Source organism: Berghia stephanieae, chromosome 1 (genome assembly GCF_034508935.2).
Source record: "Berghia stephanieae isolate SIO BIC M18660-M18661 chromosome 1, UCSD_Bste_1.3, whole genome shotgun sequence".
Taxonomy (NCBI): Eukaryota; Metazoa; Mollusca; class Gastropoda; order Nudibranchia; family Aeolidiidae; genus Berghia; species Berghia stephanieae.
Window position 1 is genome coordinate 18426842 of NC_088360.1, and position 25137 is coordinate 18451978.

General features: G+C 35.6%; 1 protein-coding gene across 4 annotated transcripts in view; it reads left to right on the forward strand.

Moving 5' to 3' along the window:
* LOC144969483 (phosphatase and actin regulator 2-like) overlaps positions 1 to 25137 on the forward strand; it is a 126830-nt gene that overhangs the window by 55916 nt on the left and 45777 nt on the right. For 2 of the 4 annotated variants that reach the window (XM_078908611.1, XM_078908632.1), the window contains exons 3-5: positions 12563 to 13311; positions 21746 to 21913; positions 23145 to 23246. In XM_078908611.1, coding sequence (XP_078764737.1) covers positions 12957 to 13311; positions 21746 to 21913; positions 23145 to 23246 — 625 coding nt within the window. In that variant the 5' untranslated portion in view covers positions 12563 to 12956. Of the gene's footprint in view, positions 1 to 1647; positions 1735 to 12562; positions 13312 to 21745; positions 21914 to 23144; positions 23247 to 25137 lie in introns of those variants that run through there. The other 2 variants (XM_078908619.1, XM_078908626.1) reach the window with 2 other exon arrangements.

A 25137-nucleotide genomic window follows, 5' to 3' on the forward strand; every position in this document is an offset into this window, starting at 1 on the left:
ATTTTCTTGCCACCTAGTTTTTCAACACAGCGTTGTTTCGAATCTGTGGAAAAACACGAGGTGAGAATAACATTATATATATAGGCAGTTACTCATTTTACGCCTGAGTACGGTGAGAGCATGTGAGTAAAGAGCCTTTTCCAAGGACTCACCTAGGCGCCGATCGAGGCTCGAACGCAGGACCTTCCAATCCGAAAGCGAGTGTCATACCACAAGACCACATGGCCTCTCTCCCTCTCTTTTTCCTGGCACTGCCAGCTGTAAAGGATCTCTTTATCCCCCAATTAATTATTACTTTAGTAGCCTCTTTTACTATTTCTGGTCTTATATGATTGTTTTATTTATTTATTTTTATTCATATTTGTTCATTTTCATGTCTTTATCTATTTATTTGTTTATTTATTTAGTTATTTTTATTGTAACTGCTTTTAAAATTGAAATGTGTAGTGTACAGATTAAGCCGATGATTATTGCAATATTATAGCTTATTGCCTCCATAACCAGCGGGTGGTTGGATGGGAGCATCACCCTTGAATCATATACCTATGATGTTCGCATGGGTGTACGATCCGATAGTGATGTCGTTTCTTCTTCTCTTTACTAGCCTATCCTGCTTCTTTGGTTTGTGATTGTATTTTTGACAGGGGAATTTTTTTTCTGTAAATCTTCTGCCTGTTTGTTCTTGGTTATTTATAATTTAGCTTATGAATCTTTAGGTTATGATTTTGATTTACATTTGTACTATTTTTGTTAGATTGCTTGTTTTTTTGTTTCAGCGGTCTCTCATATAACCTCAATTGTGTTGGAAGAGACCTAAAGCAACAAACAAACAAACAAACAAACCTTCATAACCAACATCGTCATAATCATCCCGCTCATCAACAACAGCCTCCTCGTTCTTCCCCCCCCCCCCCCCCCCCCCCCCCCCCCCCCCCACATCAACTCTTCCAACCTGTTGTATACCTGTCACTATCACAATAATAAAGATGTGTATTTGTGTGTGTGTGTGTGTGTGTGTGTGTGTGTGTGTGTTTTCCCTGTATGTACATAATATGTATGTATGTGTCTGTGTTCGTCCTTTTTCTCTTTTTCTTTTTTTTTCAATTCAAGTCGTCTGTGTGTGGGTGTGTATATATAATGTGTGTGTGCGTGTGTATGTGTGTGTGTGTGTGTGTGTGCATTTTACCGTGACATAGTTCGGAATGTGGCGAAGACGACGGCTTCATTTTTATTATGTCTTATGTCTTTGCCTGGACTCTCTCTCTCACTCTCTCTCTCTCTCTCTCTCTCTCTCTCTCTCTCTCTCTCTCTCTCTCTCTCTCCCTCTCTCTCTCCCTCTCACCTCTCCCTCTCTCTTTCTTAATGTGTGTCATGTTATGAAGTGATTGTGAAAAAGTAGAGAACTAGGGCATCTTGCAAAACATTTAATTTGCTATCGGAGTCGAACGACGATGACGATATTAATGTCGACGACGACAACGACGACGAGGAGGTGGAAGAATACACCTGACTGCACATAGAGCTTTATTATTATATTATTTCTGTATCTATCCACACACACACATGGAGAGAGAGTTACACTGACTTTCCTTATGACAGTGCTATACTACTACTGTTATAATCCCTGTGCGACGTGGAAAATATTTCATTCAGCTTTCAGTCTTGATTTGCGTAAGGTGATAAGCTCGGTAATTAAAGCCAGTCAACACGATCTTTAAAGGCGCGTATGGATACGTACGTTAAATAGGTTCTTTTTGTTTTCCTTTCTTTCTTTTTCTTTCTTTCATTTTTAAAAGTCATTCAATTCATTGAACTCATCATGGTTGTGTTGGATTGTGAAAATTAAAATTCTATTTTCTTCAGTGGATGGATGTTTGTTTAGCGTTTTAGAATCCACACTTAGATTTTTACCTGTCGTGTCATCGTTGTCTTGTGTGTTAAAATGGGTCATAGTTTTTGAGATTTCCAAACAATATTATAATATTATAGTAATATGCCTCATGTTTTACTGGATGTTAGGGTAGATGGGAGTGAATTCGTGTTATTAAATCGTATGTTGATGCAAAAGTTTTAGTTTTAGATTTTAAATGTGTATTAAGGTCGCTTTTCTCTGATTTGTAATGAACAATGTTTTTTGTTGTGTTTTTTTTCTTTCTTTCTTTGGGTACTATTTCGATGTGGGATTAATTTATCCTTTGACTCGTCAGTTCCTACGAACCAAAAATTGATATCTATGCAAGAAAGTGTTTATTTCTCATGGTTTAGTGTGTGATTGCAAATATTATATTATTCTCTCTGATAAGTTCAGTGTTCGACGAAAGGAAATGTATATCTTTTCAATTAAAAAAATATATATATATATAGTCTAAACAGTGTGTTCATATTCGTCTTAAATTTAGTTAAGTGTTTTTTGTTCAATTTTTCTTTTCCATATAGACCTCTGAACCTTATTATGACAATGCCCCCTCTCTTCTAGAAATGTCCCGTTGAAAACATGTCTACTAGGTACTGCTATCTGTTAGTCATGGTTTGATTCTATTCCTTCTGTCTTGTCGAAAACGCGCATCATTCAAAAAACAAAGTGAACTAGAACCATTTTGTATTTACTTACATCGCAGTACAGCTTATCATGTTTTTTCTGGTTTTCTCTTCAGAATGAAAATTGTTTACTTTACCTTGTCTTGATAGAATTCAGTGAATCGTTTTATCACTCCGAGTGGATATTTTATTTCAAGTGTTTCGTGATAATACAAAGGGGGAGATATAATATAATACCATAATGCCAGCTATGATCTAAAGTCTTAACTCACTCAAGCCTAGAGATTTTTGCTACTTTTCAAAATTGAAAAAAAAAATGTATTAAAAATGAGCATGTGCATAGATAGTTTTATTCACTACCATTAACATGTAAAAATTAAGAACATTAGCTGTGATGTTATGCCTATAATTTGTCTCCGAAAAATGTAATAAATAGGCATGGGTAAAAGTAACCACGGGTACACTACGGATATAGTCGGTGTTAGGGTTGAGTGAGTTAAAGCATGATTTTCGTAAAACATATTGAAAATGAGTGGCATGGCGAGACGTTGGTGCCTGACAGAGGGCTCGGATAAACATCTTGGGTTTTTAACTTTGTTATTTATTTTTTCAATTTATTTTTGTTTTGAATGGCAAAGTGAATTAATAAATAAATAGAAAGTTAAATAAATTAATATATATATATATATATATATATATATATATATATATATATATATATATATATATAAGAGAGAGAGAGAGAGAGAGAGAGAAGAAATAGATACATACATACATACATACATACATACATAATACATACATTACATACATACATACATAACATACATACATACATACATACATACATACGTACGGACATACATACATACATACGTACGGACATACAAGCATTCATAAATGATCCCTCAAATAAAGAGACATGGGGTAAAATGCCCCCCCCCCCCCCCCCCCCCCCCCCCCCCCCCCCCCCCCCCCCCCCACCCCCCCCCCACCAACCCCCCCCCCCCCCCCCCCCCCCCCCCCCCCCCCCCCCCAAAAAAAAAAGAGTAAGAAACAATAAAATTATGAACGCCTCAGCACCTTTTGGAATTAAAAAAATCATATATTGGACTAATTGGAGATAACAGTTTTAAGATGGTACTGAATATGATGTGCCGACGTGCACTTATTGCAGGTCTGATAACCCAACTCATTATGGGCTCATTGTTGAGATGGAAATCTCAACAAACAAAAAATATGGCGGAAAATATTGTTCAACGATGTTAAGTGGATTCGGATGTCAGACCTATTATATGTACACGTTGGGCGTGACCCACCCACCCACCGTCTCAAAGCGCTATTTTGTCGGGGTGGATTGGGTGCTGCTGTAAATGGAATTCATAGTCAAACATGTCGAATTTGGGAATAGCTTCTTTTCATTATGGTGGTGAAATATACCGGGTTTTTTTAAGTGATAAAAATAATAATAATTTAATATGAATGATAAAAAAATATCAAAAACAATAATAATTTTTAATGAATATTTAAAAAAAGCAACTTTCAAACACAATAATAATTTTAAATGAATAATAAGAATTCCGTCAATACTAATAATAGTAATAATTAAATATGAATAATAAAAAAAACCTCTAAAAATAATTACTATTTAAAATGATTAATGATTAAAACTCTCAAAAATAATAATTATTATAAATTAATAATAAGAAAATCTCTCAAAGTTCGTATTTTTTATCATCTTAATTCTAAATTCACTTTTCAAGTTCAATTCATCTAGACATCATGGCGTTTCTTTTAAAAGGTGCTAGAAGGATAGGGTGTTGAATTATATGTAGATATAATATTAATAATAATGATGATAATAATAATAATAATAATAATAATACACATTTATATAGCGCTCAGTCTCGTGTAAAACACAAGCTCTGGGCACTTTACAATATAAATTATCAATTTTGAGTGGGGGGGGGGGGGGAAATATGCAATGCATTGAATTCATAGCCAAATCAATGATTCATACCGTCAATAAAAGCAAATACAGTAAAGATGTGTCTTGAGATTCTTTTTAAAGGCAGGTAAAGACTTGCATTCCCTCAGACCACGTGGTAGTTCATTCCAAATATAGCCCCTAGACATGAGGAAGTATCGAAATAATATTAAATAATCGTCTGTACGAATTATGAGGGAAATCCCTGTGAACATCAAAATGGGACCTTTTTTTTTTTTTTTTTTTTTTTTCCTGGGCTCCCAATGATAATTATTTGGACTCGTGTCTAGTTAAGCTCATTATTTACCTCAAGTTTCCCCACGAATTGTGTTACATGTTTCACTCTTAACTCATTCCCATGACCAGATGTTCGTCGTGGGGCGGGGGGGGGGGGTGGACTTGCAGGACGCAGTCTCCACAATCTGGTGCCGCTCATCTCGGTCATCGACCTTCTTCTCTATCAGTATCAGCCTAGGACTTCATATATGTCACTGGTATCAGCTCGTATCACGTCAAGCCTGTCCATTCCGTGATGTCCTGCCTTATTTTATTTTATTTTGTCTTGTTATGTTATTATTATTATTATTATTATTATTATTATTATTATTATTATTATTATTATTATTATTATTATTATTATTATTATTATTATTATTATTATTATGTGGTATCGAATCCCATAATAATTAGGTCAATACAATGGCGTTTATAATATATTACACAAACCATCGTGGGGTGTTGTTTTGTTTTGTTTTGGTTTGGTTTGTTTTTAACTCTCTCCTTACAGATAATTATCAAGATATTAACTGATATGGCGTACCCCCGATACAACACACAATATTCATTTTTCAACTCAAATTCAAAAGCAATAAATTACTTACTTAAATAATAAATAAATAATAAATTGAGCTCTTATATAGCGCAATATCCACTAAATGTGCTCAAAGCGCTTTACAAGGGGTCCCTGGTCAACAGCAACATTTAACATGTAGGACGGGACATGACGTCTGTTAGGCGATATTACAATTTTTCGGACAAAGACAACGCTGTTAACGACCAGGTACTCATTTTACACCTGAGTACGGTGAGAGAATGTGAGTAAAGAGCCTTTTCCAAGGACTCAACTATGCGCCGAGCGCGAGGCTCGAACCCAGGACCTTCCGATCCGAAAGCGAGTGTCATACCACTAGACCACATAGCCGCACAACTGATAATTAACTGATATGTCATACCGATACAACACACAATATTAATTTTTCAACTCAAATTCAAAAGCAATAACCTACTTACTTATAATTTTGTTGAGCAAAACAAGCTTTACAAAACAGGATTAAGATCTGTAAATATAACAAAGCATTTTCTTCAAATAATATTGTGATTTATAAAACGAATCTTAACTCACTCAACCCTAACACCGACTATATCTGTAGTTTACCCGGATTACTTTAACCAGCGTGTACAGACAGTAAGGGCTCGATGCTTTTACCCCATGCCTATTTATTACATTTTTCTGAGACAAATTATAGGCTTAGTATCAAAGCTAATGTTTTTAGTCTTTGCATGTTAATGATAGTTGAATAAAACTATCTATATACATGCTCATTTTTAATACTTTTTTTTATTCCAATTTTGAAAAGAAGCAAAAATCTCTTGGATTGAGTGAGTTAATAGAAAATATTATAACGATAGAGTGAAAATGGAAAGGCTTTGTATGGGAACAAAACAGACAATGGACGTTTCGGGTACAAACCCTTCGTCAGCTTAACAATACACAAATAAACGTGGAAAACAAATAAAATATAACGAAAAATAACTTGTATCGTCTGTACTCAATTTGAGTACTCACTCTTTCGTTAGTATTTTACGATCACCGGCTTTAGGCAGCCCTTACCGTTTTCTAGAAAAAAAATTATGTGGTTTGTTTCGTAACATGTTTGACATTTTCATACTGTCAGTCAGTAAGGAGAGTGTTAGTGCACAATGTTTCATTTTAGAGATGTTCAAAAAGAGTTTAGAAGTGCCGTGCACAAGGCGTGTCCATGTAGGTACATTCTTCAGTCTTGTAGTATATTTATCATAGTAAGAGAACATGATGACAGTCGACTTTGTCATGCTCAAGTTTCAGTCATATTCAGAGTTAGAGCTTCTTGATCCCCCTTTTGAAGAATGTGAGATTGCGCCAGATATTACTGTACTGGAATAGGATTCAATAGTCGTAACGTCACTTCCTTCCTAATGACGCATGGTAACTTAGCAACACTGGCTCTAAACTATCGGAACAATGGCGGACGCAGTATGAAATATTTATCCGGCGAGCATAAAAGCGTTTCCAGAGGGAAATAAAACCCATAAATGTGATCATGTTTGACTTTTACACATTCTGGTCACAAGACATATGAAATTCTAGCCAGCTTGAAGAATAAAAGTATGATTTCTTTGTTTAGAACCAAGATGGCCGCCGTTGCCGGGCTGCGTGACGTCAGACTACTGAATCTAATTTAATTAAGAGCTCTCTCTCTCTCTCTCTATCTCTCTCTCTCTCTCTCTCTCTCTCTCTCTCTCTCTTTCCTTCTCTCTCTCTCTCTCTCTCTCTCTCTCTTTCTTTCTTTCTTTTCTTTCTTTCTCTCTCTCTCTTTCTCTTTCTCTCTCTCTTTCTCTTTCTCTCTCTCTCTCTCTCTCTCTCTCTCTCTCTCTTTCTTTCTTTCTTTCTCTCTTTTCTCTCTTTCTTTCTTTCTCTTCTTCTCTCTCTCTCTCTCTCTCTCTCTTCTCTCTCTCCTCTCTCCTCTCTCTCTCTCTCTCTCTCCACATTTTATTATATGTTCTAGCATGATACAAATACCTACATGAGACACATACCTCGATGTTCATCATGTTCATTTTATTTCGAGCCTGTTCATTTTCCTTTATGTCTTTTCATTTCTTTATAACTTTAAAAAACAAACAAACAAAAAACAACTAAAACTGAACGTCTGAAAGAAATAACTTTGGTGACGGGTCAGAGAAAAACCCCCATAGAAACGGAAGGGAAATGTCAGCTGACTGATGTGTCAACGAGTATCTCGTGGATTGACAGAGTTCATCACCTTTTCTATCTTGGTGTGTAAATGGTATAAGCGTGTGTGTGTGTGTGTGTGTGTGTGTGTGTGTGTGTGTGTGTGTGTGTGTGTGTGTGTACAAATTAGTTGGTTTGCCAAATGGGCACCTGTTGCCTGGATATTATTGATACCGATATGGCTTGCGATGACGAGAGTAATTATGATTGCCTTTACTTTGTTATAATATTGTTATGGCATTCTTTTATAAACTTCCTATATATGTAGTGTGTGTGTGTGTGTGTGTGTGTGTGTGTGTGTGTGTGTAGTTCTTGGTTTTATCTTAACACCTTGTAAAGTTGATGATAGACATCAAGTAGCAATGACTATCCCGCACAAATCTTTGGTCCTCTTTTTCGCTTACGAAGTGCCCGAATTCGCGTCAAAATATGGGACGAAGCCGTTTCGTATATCCTATTTTAAAAAATTAATTACGACGCTGTTTATCGATGAATATGACTGAAAGTTGGCACACATTTAGAAAAAAGGTCATTTTAGATTATGTCAAGCGACAAAACTCGTGCAATTACCAGAAGACCGTTAAAAATCGATGTTCACTCTTTGGAGTAAAATATTTCTAAAACTACCGGGCGTGGAGGTTTTGTCGCTGACAAGGCAATACATGAACATTTCTTCTTTTTGGTTGTAAAATTTCATATGAATATGACGAGTACTTTTCCCGTATTTTACAAAACACCATCCTAATTTGCTCTTCAAGTTTCAATATTTTAATCCACTTATTACGCAAGATACAACCAAAGGTCGAAAAAAATGCCGAAAAAGCGTCCCATATTTTCGCGTTTTTTTTTTCCTCTTTGCGGGTCATCCAAATAAATGACACCTTTGAAACTGCATAACTTGTTTATTTATGAATGGATTTTCAAAATTAAAAAGCAATTTTACTCAGTGGAGATAGGGTTTTGATTTTAGACAAAAATTTTCCTCAAAAAGAGAAAAAAACATTTTTCATAGTCATTGCTACATCAAGCTGCATGAATGTCCAAGCATGGCAGGACATAAAGTCACGTGAGCAGATTTTACTAACTGACAAAACGCCTTTTATTGGCCGATTTTGTTTTTTCTTACGTCAAAAGTAGTCCTTCAGAGTCATAAGGCCCATGGTTGCCGGAGTTAAATCCCGGTGTCTGTAACGTGGAACGGACAATAGCAATTGTTTGCTATCTTTCAGATTGGACGCAAGTCTATCGCAAAGTTCTTTCTGCCAAAATCTAACAGGCCCAGCTACCCATTAACTGCTAAGTTGACAAGGGGGGGGGGGGGGGGGGGGGGGGGCAGTTGCACCCGGGATCGTTCTCGGTTCCTTTACCTTGCGTGGAAAGTGCATGCTCTACCAATTGAGCTAACGGGACCCCCTTTTTACGTCAAATATCAGGGAAGGAAGATGGTTCTCAGCTTGTTAACAGAAAATGCCTCTACCTACCTGGTTGATAAAGTAAAAAAATGCCTAGATGAGGGTCATTTAAATCGATCGATATCTATTCGAAGGACGAGTTTTCTGGCCAAATTTTAAATACGAGTTTTTGCATTTAACTGATTTTAAAAAAAAGTCTGGTCCCAACGGCAATGGGCTTTACACATAATATTACCTCAATCTACTCTGGTGTGAATGGGACTTTGATTATAGGCAGAGGCGGATGTTTTAAAAAAAAATAATACCAGTACAAAAAGGACGCCTAATTGGCGACTTCCGCGGTATAAAATAGAAATGATACTCTCATAAGGCTTGTTGAGTAAAAAAAAAAAAAATGAAATAATGTGATGCGTGTTAAGCAAGGCAAACCAATGGAAATGCCCTGTACCTTAAGTTTTCATATTTTTATTTGTCAGAGTGCAGAAGTACAGGTTCCTTTTTCTTTTAGAAGAGAAAGAAAAGACTCTTACGGTCCTTCGTTTCTAACTGACATGAAAATATCCTCTTGCCACATATTTCTATTTAAATTCAAGTTTCAGATTAATGTAAATGTTGCTGCTCGAAGCTCGAAGAAATAAATGATAATATGAAATTGAATGTAAGTTTCAATTTAAATTTTTTTAAACAGATCAAATGAACGTTTCGGATTTTCCCTTTATCAACAAAACAGGATGAGATCTCATTCATTTGTAGTGTTTCATTCATCCTGTTTTGTTGATAAAGGGGAAACCCGAAACGTTCGTTTGATCTGTTTTTGTAATTAAATTGAAGCTTACATTCAATTTCACATTATTATTTATTTCTTCGAGCTTCGAGCAGCAACATTTACGTAAATCTGAAACTTGAATTTAAATATAAATATGTGGCAAGAGGATATTTTCATGTCAGTTAGATACGAAGGACCGACCACTCTGAGAACTAAAAATATGATTCAATTTCACATTATTAATAGTTTCAGATTAATCAAAGTAACAAATTAGAGAGCTCAAAAAGATGAAAAGGTGTAGGTACACGAAACAGTTCCAGACAAAGCATAAGAAATAAATCAACCCAACAAAAAATCAGTCTGCTTTGACTGGGGATCGAACCTCAGACCCGATTACTGGTCAGATGTGCTTTCGTTACACCACAGAGTAGGTTATTACCCTATATTTAATTGGGACGATTTAATGCTTATATTTTTTGCACAAGTTACGCGTTTCCCTCGAGGCTTCACAGCAGAAACGCATATTTGCCCTTGTGTTGGGGGATAGGCGCAATATAAATGTGCATTATTATTATTATTATTATTATTATTATTATTATTATTATTATTATTATTATTATTATTATTATTATTATTATTATTATTATTATTATTGTGAAGAATATTACTATAAGCATTACCGTCGTCCCAACTATCGGATAACCTCTATGGTGTTGTAGTGGTAGCACATCTGACTGATAATCAGGAAGTCTGAGGTTCGAGGCATACTGGTATTTCGGGATGTTTTAATCTTGGATTTTTTTCTCTGAGTTGTCTGTCTGGCATTTTCGTACACACCTTTTACAGGTTATTATCTTAATCATCACGACAGAGAAGTTGTCTTCTAAATTATCACAGAAACGTTTTATGAACCTGATTTTGTTTTTTGTTGTTTTGTTTTGTTTGGGGGGGGGGGGGGGGGGGGTGTTGTTTTTGTTTTTTTTTGTTTTTTTTTTTCTATTTCGAATCTCATTGGAATTATAAAGTTTTTTTGTCGCAAAGTGGTCGGTCTTTTCTGTGTAAATTTAAACTTCGACTTTTCGAGGTCAGTTTTATTTTACGTTGTGTCGTTGAAGGGGGTTTTGCATCACTATCACCCATGTTGTGTATAATGTCACTGGATGGAATGTTTGTCGGTGTGAATAGATAATACGTGGAGATGCGAGAGTGTACCACATAACATACACACCTTCACCCAGGAAAGGTGTTATAAGTTTGTGTGGTATCTTGACGACATATCAACTGGCCATTCTATCAAACAACGACAAAACGCCTGTTTCTATGTCGGCCAGTAAAGTTTTATATCATATTCATAACACAATAAATTAAGATGACCCCCCCCCCCCCCCCCCCCCTTTCCACTTCCCAGCTTGTTAAAAAGTCGTTAAACCTTGTATAATTCTTTAAAAGTCTTCGGTTTATGGCATTTTGACTTGTATCGAAATATAATGTAAAAAATTTTTCTGGTCATACTGCAAAAATTTGATACGTGTTTTGTCGTTTTACGCCAATGTTATGTTTAGATGGAGCGGCTTGTTCATGCGGTTATGGGGAAGGTTGGTCGCTTTTACTTACTAGCCGCTTACAATGATGGGAGACTGGAATGTTTTCAGCAACAACTCGCTTAGTTTTATTTTAATTATTAGTCACTGAGTCAACGAAGACCCAAACCTTTGGTCACCTGCAATGGAAGTACGTGTCAATGCTGAACCGAACTGTCCACAAATTATACAGTGCGCGTTGTTTCATTCAAAGACAGGATATAATGTTGTTTGATGATAGGGTCTGTGATAGTATTGCAGATTACAAAATTCTTTTGGAGCCCATTGATATTGCTCTGGAGCTTAGCCCATAATATACCCGTCTCTAGTGTGCTATGATCTGGAGTCAAAATGTTTGGGGATTCCGCTACCCTTCGTCAGCAAAAGACCGCACCGAGTTACGTTTCTGTGAATTGAAACAATTCCTTAATTATAGTAAAGTGGTCTTTGATTTGATTCAGCTTTGTGTTTAACTGGACTATTATTCTATTATAAGATTAAGTGATTGTAACAAATATTTATTTGTTTGATTTCTTTTAAGTTCTTGTTTTGTAAAAAAAAATAAAATTGTTGGGTCCATTTTCAAATTTCGTAGAGATTCAATGTACCATGTGCTTAGAAAATTCTGCGCCATGTTTTTTTTAAAATCATAATTATTCTCTCTTTCTATCCGTCTATCTATTTATGTTTCTGTCTATTGATTTATCTATCGCTTCAATTTGAAATATGTTTCTAATAAATCGTTAGAACAACTTCGATATTGTTCGAAGCAAAAATTAGTTGGGGTTTTTTTTCATGTCTGTGTTGCATCATAATACGTCTAATTATATTGTGTGTTTATCCATCGAGCAATGGCAAAGTTGGAATTCAATTATAAATGGTAGTGTTATGGATTGAATAGGCAGGACGAACTACATCAAAACAATGTTATCTTATTTGGTATATGTCTGCGTGATTCAAGTTATGCTTGATGTTTGCGTTGTGTCAACATCTTAGTTTAGCTAGTTTATATTACGATCATTTAGATAACCTATTCAATTCTGTAGATAATGAATACCTCGCGTGCTAATTAAAGGGAGGTGTCTTTCAACAGACAGCGTGCTGTGTGTATAGATATAGTGTGATGGTAATTATCCGAATTTTGCTTAGTGTGTTGTCGTGCGATTTATTATTATTTTTTTTTTAATTTGTTTGTTTGTAAATATGACGTGCTTGTTTCCCCGACAGTGATGGTGGCATAGTTGCTGACAAGGATGTGATTTGAAAGAACCTGCTGTATGTAAGCTGTCATCCGCGACTTCATCTGAGAACACTTTTGTATTCCTTTCATTATGAACGCATGGGATGTATTGTGTGCTTTCTGATTTCAGTTAAAGGATGATAATAATATAACAGATGGATTAAGATTAATTGTAATGGATAAACACTTTTATCGGATAGAGGAAAACCCATTCCTCTTTCAGTAGCTTTCACAAAATGACGGATGGGAAATAAAGAGCAAAAATATAATCTTTAACCGAAGAGAATAAATATATTATTATTTCATGTTGAGATGTTTCCCGTGTAAAGAAAGCGATTTGTGTCATTTGAAGGAGACAATATTCACTGACCTCAGTGAGCCATGTCTGGCTCGGTGATCGAGGTCGAAAGTCCAGAAGTTTACAATGAAGCCGCCATCGACTGTCCTGAGGAGCTAGAGCTTAAGCAGGAAGTGTCCACCATCGCCAAGGATGATACGGAGATTCAGAGAGAGGTGGACGCAGTTGAAAAAGAGGAACCGGTCGTGACAAACGGCGACTGTGGAAGTCCTGTCGGTTTTAGTGGAGATTACTCGATAACGTCGGAGACGGACGACAGCGCATCGTCTGGTGACGAATTGGATAAATCTTCTGAGGACAGGCCCGCCTCGGCTTCCAGCCCGGCTCGACGGAAGTGGTTTTGGCTCGCCCGATTCCGACGGAAGCGAAAAGACGTTGGTGAGTGATGGTCATTGGCGTAATCAAAACCAAATAAAAAAAATAAAAAAAACCCAATACTCCCCCCAAATAACCTTGCACGATCCAAGTGGTATCTGGTGTATTCTATCCCGGACAGTAACTCTGTCTATCGTAGATAACCATTAATTGAATGATTCGACATTGTATTTTATACAAACAAGTGGTCTGAAAGCGAGCGCTCGGGTGACTTTATGATCTACTTTCATTTTATGAACCTACCCCTTACACTGCAAAAGAAGTCATGCGGTGTTTTTGGTAGGCAATGAATTAGCCGTGGTCTAGTTTAAAATTTAAAAGGGAGATATAAAACCACTCGAACTCTCGCTTATGGAACGCATCTATGTCTGTTCGTAAACCTCATTGCATGTCGTCATTATATTTATTGTTAGCGTTTCCATCCATGTGCTGCTGTGTGCAATCGATGTGTCTAAAACTACTGTGTACATAATCTAACCATTAATAGCTGAAAGTCATCAGAGCAGCGCTAGTCTTTTTGTGTGTTTTTTTTTTTTTTTTTTTTTTTTTTTTTTTTTTTTTCTCAACCAAAAAGCGTTTTTGTTTTGTTTGTTTTTTTTTCTATAGCGAACATCGACCATATTATCTCATATTACCAACAATCTGAATTACAAGAGCTCCCCAGAGGACTTTCAGCTTGATTCATCATCCACTGATACTTTTCCATTGGCTGTCTGTCCTTTTTGTATCGTAACTTACACGTCCTTAACATTCTAATCCCATTTGTACCCACCGATTACTACCAGAATTAGCACGGTTAGCATAATGATAATGTTATGTGTTGTGCAACCTGTCAATTTGTTGTCGTCTGAGTAGCATCTGATGTGAGGAACCAGTTAGTTCAGTGATAGTACTTAAAATGAAATAATTCCAAAGGAATAGTTTCGAAAATGAGATAAAGGTGGCATACGAATTATGTAATAGGGTGTGGTAGGATTGGTAACAAAGGAACTGATTAGAAATATATTATTGTCCTACCAAATTATCACGTTGCGTTTCATCGTCAATTAAAGATATTAGATTCAATGCTTGTTTGTCCAGTTCTGTTTTTGTTGTTGTTTTTTTCTTTGTTTTTTTTTTGTTGTTTTTTTTTTTTAATTTTGTGGAGTTTATTGTTTGTTTGATTTTTCTTACTTTTTTTTTTTTTTGGTAATAAACTGTAATCGGATAATCCTGGAAATTTGATGTTGACCTTAAAATGATACAACAACCCTGGATACTTGCTTGTATCTGACTCGTAAAAAAGACTGGGGGGGGGGGGGGGGGGGGGGGGAGGGGGGGGAGGAGATTATATATTTTGTACTCATTAGGTGCGACATTTTATTTACTGAATGTGTATGTTCTTTTGACATAGTGTATTTAGGATAAGCATTGGTGATAACAAACCTTTTTTCTTTTCTTTTTTTTTTTTTTTGAAGGGGAAAAGGGGGGAGGGTGGGTGGGTAGAAAAGGGGATTGATACGGATGGATTATGAAACAGGCCGTTTGCCAAAGGCTCAAGGGGTAAATGCCCAGAGAGAAAGAAAGAAAGAAAAAACAACCAGGCAACTTTTGCCAAAAGAAATAGAATAGGAAATCATTGAATTAGTTCTGACCAGATAGCTCTTCTTTCTCACTCCCTCTGATTATGTCTGTAAGAAAAGATTGTGCTTCATTTGATCTGTGATGGTGTATGACGATGACAAAGTCGGTGTAATGTAGCGAATGACTATAATGACTAGTTTGTTCTTACATTCTAATTTCCGCACACCTCCTTCCTAGTTACCCCTTGTTACAGAAGCTGTATATGTGTGTTTTTTTTTTGTTTTTTTTTTTTTAAAGCACTGCATTCCTATTAGAAGTAGAATTCTTTTTATCTCAGTTGGTGACCGATGACCTCATAGTACAATAAATGTTAAATTTAAAAACATACAAAGGATAAAAATGTAGAAATTTAAACAAGATTGTAGATCAAGTTTAAAAATCTGGATTTAAGAAATGCAGCGAGCACACTGTAATGTTTATATTATTATTATTATTATTATTATTATTATTATTATTATTGTTGTTGTTGTTGTTGTTGTTGTTATTATTATTTTTATTATAAGCCATATTCATTTAAATAATAATCTGTATTTTATATTTCATATTTTATATATGAAAAAGACTATTGTGTCACTGTCACGTCCTTCGATAACTGATCTTTAGTGTTTTAAATATAGAAATTACCAGCTATTCTCAACTTAGATTTTTTATTTTTGTTCTTGATTTAAACCTTTGAAAACTTTTATTCCTCTTTTGTTTAATTTGATTTAATGGATTGAATTTATTTTCGTAATTATTTAAATATTTTGTTGTTTTTGTGTGTGTGTGTGTGTGTGATTTTTGTATTGTTTTTTATTTTTAATTGTTTGTTTGTTTGTTTATTGTTTTTTTTAATTGTTTGCTTTTTTTTTCTTTTTAGATTTATTTTTATTTACTTATTATTTACTTATTATAATATATATATATATATATATATTATATATATATATATATATATATATTATATATATATATATATATATATATATATATATATGTGCTGTGTAGGCTGTGGAATGTTAGATTTGTTATTCAAACAACTTCATTTTTTTCATAGAAGATAGAATATAAACTGGAGGCTTGACGAAAAGGTAAGACTGGGTTGTGGTAATCACGTCAGTTCTAACAAACAGGTTTGACAGAACCATGTCGTCAACAGCCGCCTTTGACATAAAAAAAAAACATGCGGACGAGTTAAAAACGAGAGAAAGGAGGAAGTAAGGTAGTTTAGTTAGGGGGGGGGGGGGGGGGGGGTATAGTTATTACTTTTTCACGGGGACTGATCATTTGTATAAAATTCTAAACGATCGATAAGGCAGTTGAAAGAAAATTACATACATTCATCTGCTGTTTTAAAAAAGCCAGTTCTTTGTCAAAGAAATACAGTGTTGTATCATTGAAGGACGTATCTACTTGTTTAAATTTTGATCTAAATCACAATTTTGTTTATTATAATAAGTTTTCAAATGTTACTTTAAAACAAAAAAAAAAAAACAACAACAAAAAACGACGTGCCAAATAGGGCTAATTGAAGAAACGGTTTATATTTAAGCGACGTTTTAAGACAATCCACGCTATTCACCAATCTACATTCATATCTGCCATATTTTTAATTTTTGAGATTCATAAATAAAATTTACTCAATTAATATCATCATAACTATCGGGTGAGCTCCGTTAGTTACTCTGACATCAAATCTTGTCCATGTTTTATTAGAAAAGTTACTGTTTCATAAATATAAGTTGTGTGGAAAAAAAAAATGAAATATAAATCATTTTCTTATTGTTTGTTTAGTGTCTGATCTGAAAAGAAGAGAACGAAATAATTTCCTAATAATACTCATGGACTGCTCGTTGACGTCATGGCGTGCACACATTTGCAAAAAAGTTGTTGTCCCTGGTAAAGTTAAATTACATTCATAATAACATTCAACGTTGAAAGTGTTCGTGTTTAACGATAGCGAAGTTGGTTTCTTATTATTTCGTGGTCGGCACAGCTCGATGGGTTCCACACGTCATTGCAGGTCATTTCCGGTTGTTGTCCATCATCATCGTCATCGCCATCCGGCAGTCGGTCGGTCGTTGATCCCTTCAATCTTGTCTGGTTCTCTCATGTACTGTCTGTCCGTTTTCAGACAGAATGACAATGTCCCGCCTTCTGTTCTATTCCGCTCGGCCACTCATCATGTTTACGCACAAAGGGGGCTAACTGAATGCAAGACGGGGACAGTAAGAAATGTCAGACCTGCTCGTTTCCGAACTTTCTGAAATTATATGGCCAAAGCAATATTTTAAAAAAGTCGGCACTCATTTCAAATTTAGGCCCAATCTAAGCTCGTTTTATTTAGTAAGATGCTAAACGACAGGCTACGCGTGGTGACCGAGACATTTACTTTTAAATTGAAAGTTCTCGTTTAAAGCAGATTTTTCACCCTCATGACTTTAGAATCTAAAACAACTAAGATTCCTTTCCACGCCCAACGTATCAGGTGTTTTTGTGGGGGAAAGCACTGTGAAGAGCCGTATACCGATAACTGGAATGTCTAATATTTATATTAATATTAATGTCATCGTCTGCTTTGAATAAAGAATTCGGGTTTTGCCCTTATTTGGTTTTTGGTATTTCTCTATTTTGTCACGGGAGTTTATATCTTTTGATGTTCAGGATCTACAGTTGCAATTTAAGCTCAACAAACGTGCATGTATCTGCTCCGCACTAGGTTAGGATTTGCTTGCTTCCATAAGTGTTGTTGGACAGTTGTGCTTTCGAGATCTTGTTAAAAGTGCCTTGGGGTAGATAAGTGTACTATATAAAAGATATCGAGTTAATTTTTATGTCCGTTTAATAATAATAATAATAATAATAATAATAATAATAATAATAATAATAATAATAATAATAATAATAATAATAATAATAATAATAATAATAATATAATAATAATAATAATAATAATAATAATAATAATAATAATAATAATAATAATAATAATAATAATAATAATAACAATGGCAATGATGATAATTTTTGATTAATCTTTTTCTACAATTTATTTGCACGGTGCCACACGCCACCTATTTATTCTATCATCAAGACCTTTTTCATATGTTTCACTATTCCGATCTTTACTTTCCTTCAAACCCTCACAATGCAATTTCAATTTCATTTGGACTTCAGAGGTAATATAAAGTAAACCCGTTAAGAACCAAGAATCATTTTTCCTCACCGCATCCTATCGTGTATAGAATTTGATGAGACCGTAAAATGTAATTCTTGGTGGACTTAAGAAGAGGTGATTTAAACGTAGGTTAGACTTGTTAATCAAGAATCCTGTTTCCTCACAATATATCGAATAAGACGAGACCTCCTCCCTTCATACACCCCCCCCCCCCTCCCCCTAATCTATTTTTAATATGTCCGCTTGACCATATGATAGTCAGCAAGGGGCGCTTTTTTGTGGTTGTTGTTTTTACTATCCCCCCCCCCCCCCCCCCCCCCTGCAGTCCTGTGCTGATGGATTTAGCCGACTAACACTAGTTAGAACTGAAGCTTTCGGGATCAAATACCAGAGGAAATTCTTATGATATCTTGCTACCTCATCAGCATTTTCGTTTTAATGGCTCTATAATATTATATAGCTGGTCCCATTCGTGGGTTGACTTTTTAAGCCGATTTTTAATAAGTTAACTAGCCTATACTGTTGAAAACATGTTTGATCTGAAAATGTAAACCTTTTAAACAAACGTAGAAGAAAAGAGGGTTCCAGCCCGTAGTTTACATAGTTAATCCGCGAGTCTTGTTGAGTGATGCTAGATTACACACAGCTCTTATTACCGTAATATTTATTTTCTGTACCGATGGTGTCGATTTCTTTGTCAGACTTGGTGATGAACAGATACAAAGCGGCGACGGTGGAATAGGGACAGGGACAGACATTTAGTTTTTACGTTAATTTCCAGATGATAATCATATATTATTGTTGTTAATCATCATTGCCTTTTTCACCTGGGTCAGGGTATAGGCCACAGACAAACAGTTTCCATCCTTCTCTATCCTGAGCCAACTTTTTTATCTCATTCCAGGTCTTACCACTTCTCTGTATATCAGCTTCTTTAATTCTTCTCCATGTTCCTCGTGGCCTTCCCTTGATCTTCTGCCCTGAGGGTTCCAGTCCAATACTTTCTTTGTTATAGTTGAGTCATTCTTTCTAAGCGTGTGTCCAATCCACCTCCATCGTCTTCTTCCTATATCCTCTCCTACTGGTTTCTGCTGTGTTCTTTTCCATACTTCTTCATTTTTTATTCTATCCATCCATTTTATTCTGAGTAGCTTACGCATGCACCTGTTTACAAAAATCTGTACCCTCCTTATACATGCTTATTGTTGTTAATTGACATCAATTATCGTTTAATTCATATATCAGTATTATTTTATTTGTTTTGTATATATTTTTTTATTTTTTTTTTAATGTATTTATTTATGTATTTTTTTATGATTTGTAAGTTTCTCAACTACTTTAATTTATAATCCATTTTCTTTGTTTACGGTTATAATGAATTATTTATTTTTCCAATTGTACCCAGTCTTTTTTGTATGTTTATTATTTTTCTTTCTTTTTAATTGAGACACGTTATTGTATGATACACTGCATATATTTTAATTAACAAAAACTGATATGGATGATATGATTTCCCCTACCCTTTTAATTGCCTACCCTGTAATAACAATAATAACACAGTGTCACCCGTGTACTCTGTTTCGTCTCATTGTAACATTGGTGAAGATAATAATGATGATAATAATAATAATAATAATAATAATAATAATAATAATAATAATAATAATAATAATAATAATAATAATAATAATAATAATAATAATAATAATAATAATAATAATAATAATAATTATTATAATAATTATAAGAATGATGATGATGGAGGTGATGATGATAGTAATCATAATAAGTATGACGACGATGATGGTGACAGTATTCATTACTTCATTGAATTTGACCAACGACATAGCTCTAGTGTATCCAGGGCTCTTCCATTCATTCAGTAGAGTTACAAGATGCAATACAGGAGTACCACCATATTAAAAACGTCGATCCATTTCACGTAAACTATTATCCAAGGTCGAATTTGTTCATTTTGACTTTGCAAAATCACTTCTAGGTGAAATGACATAATTTCATCCATACAAGGAAATGTGAAAAATATAATTCCAATATTCTTGACCAGTTAACTACTGTACTCAGGGGAAAAAACTCGTATTTAAAAAAAAAAAAAAACTGGCCAGAAAACTCGTCCTTCAAATACCGATCGATTTAAATGACCCTCATCTTGGCATCAACTCTCAAACCAGAGTTTTTGCCAATAGGGAATGATATTAGCGGAAGAGTAGCGTCTCTTGATTGGACGTCACCCATAGTCTGTGACGTCACCGCGGAAAAGTTATTAGAGAGAGAACGTCATGTTGGTTGTGAGCATGCGTCTCTCGTCCTCGCGGACCGAGGACGAGAGACGCATGCTCACAGCCAACATGACGTTCTCTCTCTTATAACTTTTCCGCGGTGACGTCACAGACTATGGGTGACGTCCAATCAAGGGACGCTACTCTTCCGCTAATCTCATTCCCTATACGAGTTTTTCCCCCCGAGTACGGCAGTTAACTGGTTAACTCACTCCAATCCTAGAGATTTTTGCTACTTTTCAAAATTGGAAAAAAATCTATTAAAAGTGAGCATGTAAAGAGATAGTTTTATTCAACTACCATTGTCATGTAAAAACTAAAAACGTAACATTTGACACTTCGCCTATAATTTGTCTCTGAAAAATGTAATAAATAGGCATGGGGTAAAAGTTGCCCCGGGTATACTACGGATATAGTCGGTGTTAGGGTTGAGTGAGTTAATAGCTCTATGAAGTAATGATGAATAAGCCAGGTAAGCGATGCTCTTTGTGATCATTGAATTCCATGCAGCGATCTAGAGGGAATGCACTTGACATTCGTTTCTCGAGCTTGCATTGGAAAGAATGGGGATGATGATGATGATGATGATGATGATGACGATGATGATGATGATGATGATGATGATAACGATGATGATGATAAATAAATTCATGGAACTTATATAGAGCATTTTCACAAAGTGATAAACAAAAAAGACCTTGCAGAAAAAATTTGTATCTCACCATTTGTCATATCTATATAAAGTTAACATTTAAATTGCGAACCTTTTTTTTTTTTTTTTTTTTTTTTTTTAAAGAATTGAAAGCATAACAAAACAGACACCAATGATGTATTCCATTAATTTGTTTTAATAAGCCAGTTTCCTAACCGTTTTCACCACGGGGCCGTATCTGCAGCGCAACTCAATGACATCAATGAAGCCTGGCTCCTCGCATAGATTTTGCTTTTCTCTTAACAAAGATGGTTTGCTCTTTGGTTGTAATAAAGAACATAATGCAAGACATTATTGTCTGATCAGGTTAGAGTAAACTCTAGCCCCGCCTGTAAAGGCTTAAGGGCGAGAGGGTTTTATTTACTATTAGGTGAAAAAATCGTTCCAACTTAACTAACTTTTGAGTGGTTTTCATCAGTATAGTTTTGGTTTTTGATGTGATGTGAGTGATAACACCAGAGAAAGAGACACTAGTGTTGGAACACACTCCTAATCTATCAACAACAACACAACAGCTACACCATAAACAATAATAGCTGCAAAAGCAACTGGCAATGACTATGAAAACAAATGTACGATAACGAAACAAGGTAACTTGATTCTGTAATGTTTTTTTTTTTGTTTTTTTTTTTTTTTTCTACCTTCCAGATGCCCGTCGGAATGGTGAGAACAAGACATCGTCCGGCGCCTCGCCTGGCAACAACAGCACTCCTCCCGCCGAAAGGAAAAGCAAACTATCCACCCTGGGGAGGATCTTCAAACCCTGGAAGTGGAAGCGGAAGAAGAAGAGTGAGAAGATTGAAAAGGCAGCAGTGGGTGAGTTGATACCGAACCTGTGGATTCGTGGTTTTTTAGACGTTTTGGGTGTGATCTTGACCTCCCATGGTGGGCGAGGAGGTCACTGTTGCCGTATCTTGTAGCCCCCTTCCCCCTATTCGATTTTTCAGGTTGCTTTCCGTCTTTGTCTTGGAATAAAATTATTATGTTTTGTACTGGCCCTGGCTGGAATCCTTGGCAAACAGTCAAATCTGTAGTGTTAGTTTTGGGTTATGATATTTTCCCTCCTTGTATATCATGTCTCTATTCTGGGTGGGGTTCCTGACCTCCCATAGTGAGCAGAGGGGTACATACTGTGTCTTCTATCCCCTTATATCTGTTTTCCAACATGCTTTAGTCTTTGTCTTGGAATGAGATTACTTGGTTTTGTCCTGGCCCTGGCCGGAGTCCTAGCTGGGAGGGAAACAGTCAAATGCATAGTTATTGTTTTGGGAGATTATATTTTTTTCCTTGTAAATCATCTCTCTGTTATGTATTATTACATATGTTATTTTGAATGTATAATGTAAGCATTTGAGTGTATTCCTCTTTGTTGGATTTTGCGTTTTGTCCGGATGAGACTCATAGGTGATCTCAAACTAAGTACATTGGTGGTATGCTCTTGGAATCTACATCTGATCCCTATTTGTTCCCAGTACCCCTATGTCTTACTTTTTCTTGCGTGCTTTAATTATAATTCTAGAACTTTTTACTATCCCATTTTCTTCCTTTTTACTGTCCCATTTTCTTCCTTTTTACTGGCGCTGATATAACCTAAATGTGTTGCAAGCGCCATAAAACCCTTAAAAACAACAAACACCTCTCTATTGTTTATTGTTATAGTTTTTGATTTTGAACATATTGTGTAGGAACGACTATGCCACTTTGGTTTGGAGGATAGCAACTATTATCTTTTGTAAATAAAACACAAAACGTAGCAGTTATTATTATTATTATTATTATTATTATTATTATTATTATTATTATTATTATTATTATTATTATTATTATTATTATTATTATTATTATTATTATTATTATTGTTGTTGTTGTTGCTATTTTTATTATTATTACTTTTACCATTTCTAACATATTTATATATTATTTTAAACTATTCATTTATCCTTCATTCAATTATTCATTCATTCAATCATTCATTCATCCTTTCATTCTTTCCCTAAAACCCGTCATGAACTCACTCATCCATTCAATCTCTTCAATTCACTGACAGAAATCGAGCGTAAGATATCCATGAGGACATCCAGGGAGGAGTTGATACGTAAAGGGGTCCTGAAAGAACCTGACGGATCCCAAAACCACGTCCCGAAGATCGGTGAGTACCTTTTTTATTTTTATTTATTTACTCTTACTCGTAGCTCTAAATTATCTTATCTAAATAACCTAAGAATGGCCAAATGTGACTTTAAAAGTAACACAAATTTCATGCGCACCTCAGAGGATCGTGATTCGTGGAGACAGTTGACCGGCAACGTGCTCAAGAGCGCAAGCCATGATGGATGATGATGACTCGTAGCTCTTCTCATATGATACTATGCGGATGACGATATGACCTTTTAAAAAAAAAACCTTGAGCTTTTATATAGCGCAATATCCACTCAAAGCGCTTTACAAAAGGTCTCTGACCAACAGCAACACGTATAGGTCGAAACATGACGCCTGTTAGGCGATATTGCAATTTCTTTCCGACAGAGACAAAGCTTATTAACGGTCAGGTGCATATTTTTACGATGAGAGAATGTAACTAAAGAGCGTTTTCCAAGGACTAAACTATGCTCAAAGCGGGACTCGAACTCAGGATCTTCCGATCCGGAAGCAAGTGTCATATCACAAGAAAACATAGCCTCACTTAAAAGTTGAAGTGTTTAAGTGGTGAAACTAAATAAACTAAACGATTTTTTCAATGCTGTGCTCAAGGCCACACACCGTACCGAACGCATACATAGGTACCTTTAGCGAAGAATATGCTACTACTGTCTCAGTGAATGCTTAACAAATTTGAGACCAGTTTTTAACATCTTTATATAATATGATAGATATATTATCTTGACAATGAAATAACCTGGCCGATGTTCTTTATCTAAAACTAAATAATAATTTAAGAGATTTATCGAGGCCGACTCTCACCCGTGTGATAATTTCGGATGCATTATTTCTACTCTTGCCGGCTTAGTCTACTTGAACGGGGGTTACAAACCACTGTGTTGATTACCAAACAGCTTTGTCTGTTACCTGGACGGTTTCGTTAAGACACCTGTTAGCCGATTTATCCAATTAGGTAGTTATTATTTTTTGTTCTTTTAAAATGTGAGAGGCCAAGGGCGCTGGGTTTTCTTTCTTTCTTCCTTGATTTATTTCCCCCTTTAAAAAAAAAATTCTTTCTACCCCCACCCCTCTTTCGGTCTAGTTTGTAAATGGCTTTTTCTTTCGTCACGATTGGATTCAATAGTCTGATATGTTGTCACGTCGCCCAGCAACGGCGAGTAGCGTGGTTCTAGACAAAGAAAATCGGTACTTTTTATTCTTCATGCTGGCTAGAACTTTTCAAATGTCATGTGATCAGAATGTATAAAAGTCAAATCATTGATCATATTTAATAGTGTTTTTCTCCTCTGGATACACTTTTATGCTCGTCGGAGAAATGTTTCATAAGGGCGTCCGCCACTGTTCCGATAGTTTAGAGCCAGTTACAAAGTGACCATGCGTCATTACGAGGGAAGTGACGTTACGACTGTTGAAGCGTATTGGGATGGAATAAAGGAAATTTTATTTTAGACCTCATTTTAGTGCAAAGTAGGGGGTTGGCAGTTGGCAGGCCAGAAAGGGAAATAATTAGTAAATATGCATTAACCTCTGCTCAATGACAATGTGATTACCTGAACTGGAATGAAATTAGCGAAGGCTTATACATATAGATTGCTTCACATTTGACCCCTGACACCCGAGTTAATCATTGAGATCAGGTTCATCTCGCGTTGTCCCGTGGCCAAATCATATCAATTATAAACACCGATGCATCTCCATACTAGAAACTAATCTGTATTTACACAACATATTAGCTCTCTCTCTCTCTCTCTCTCTCTCTCTCTCTCTCTCTCTCTCTCTCTCCTCTCTCTCCCTCTCTCTCTTCTCCCCTCCCTCTCTCCCCTCTCCCCCTCTCTCTCTCTCTCTCTCTCTCTCTCTTCTTTCTTCTTTCTTCTCCTCCC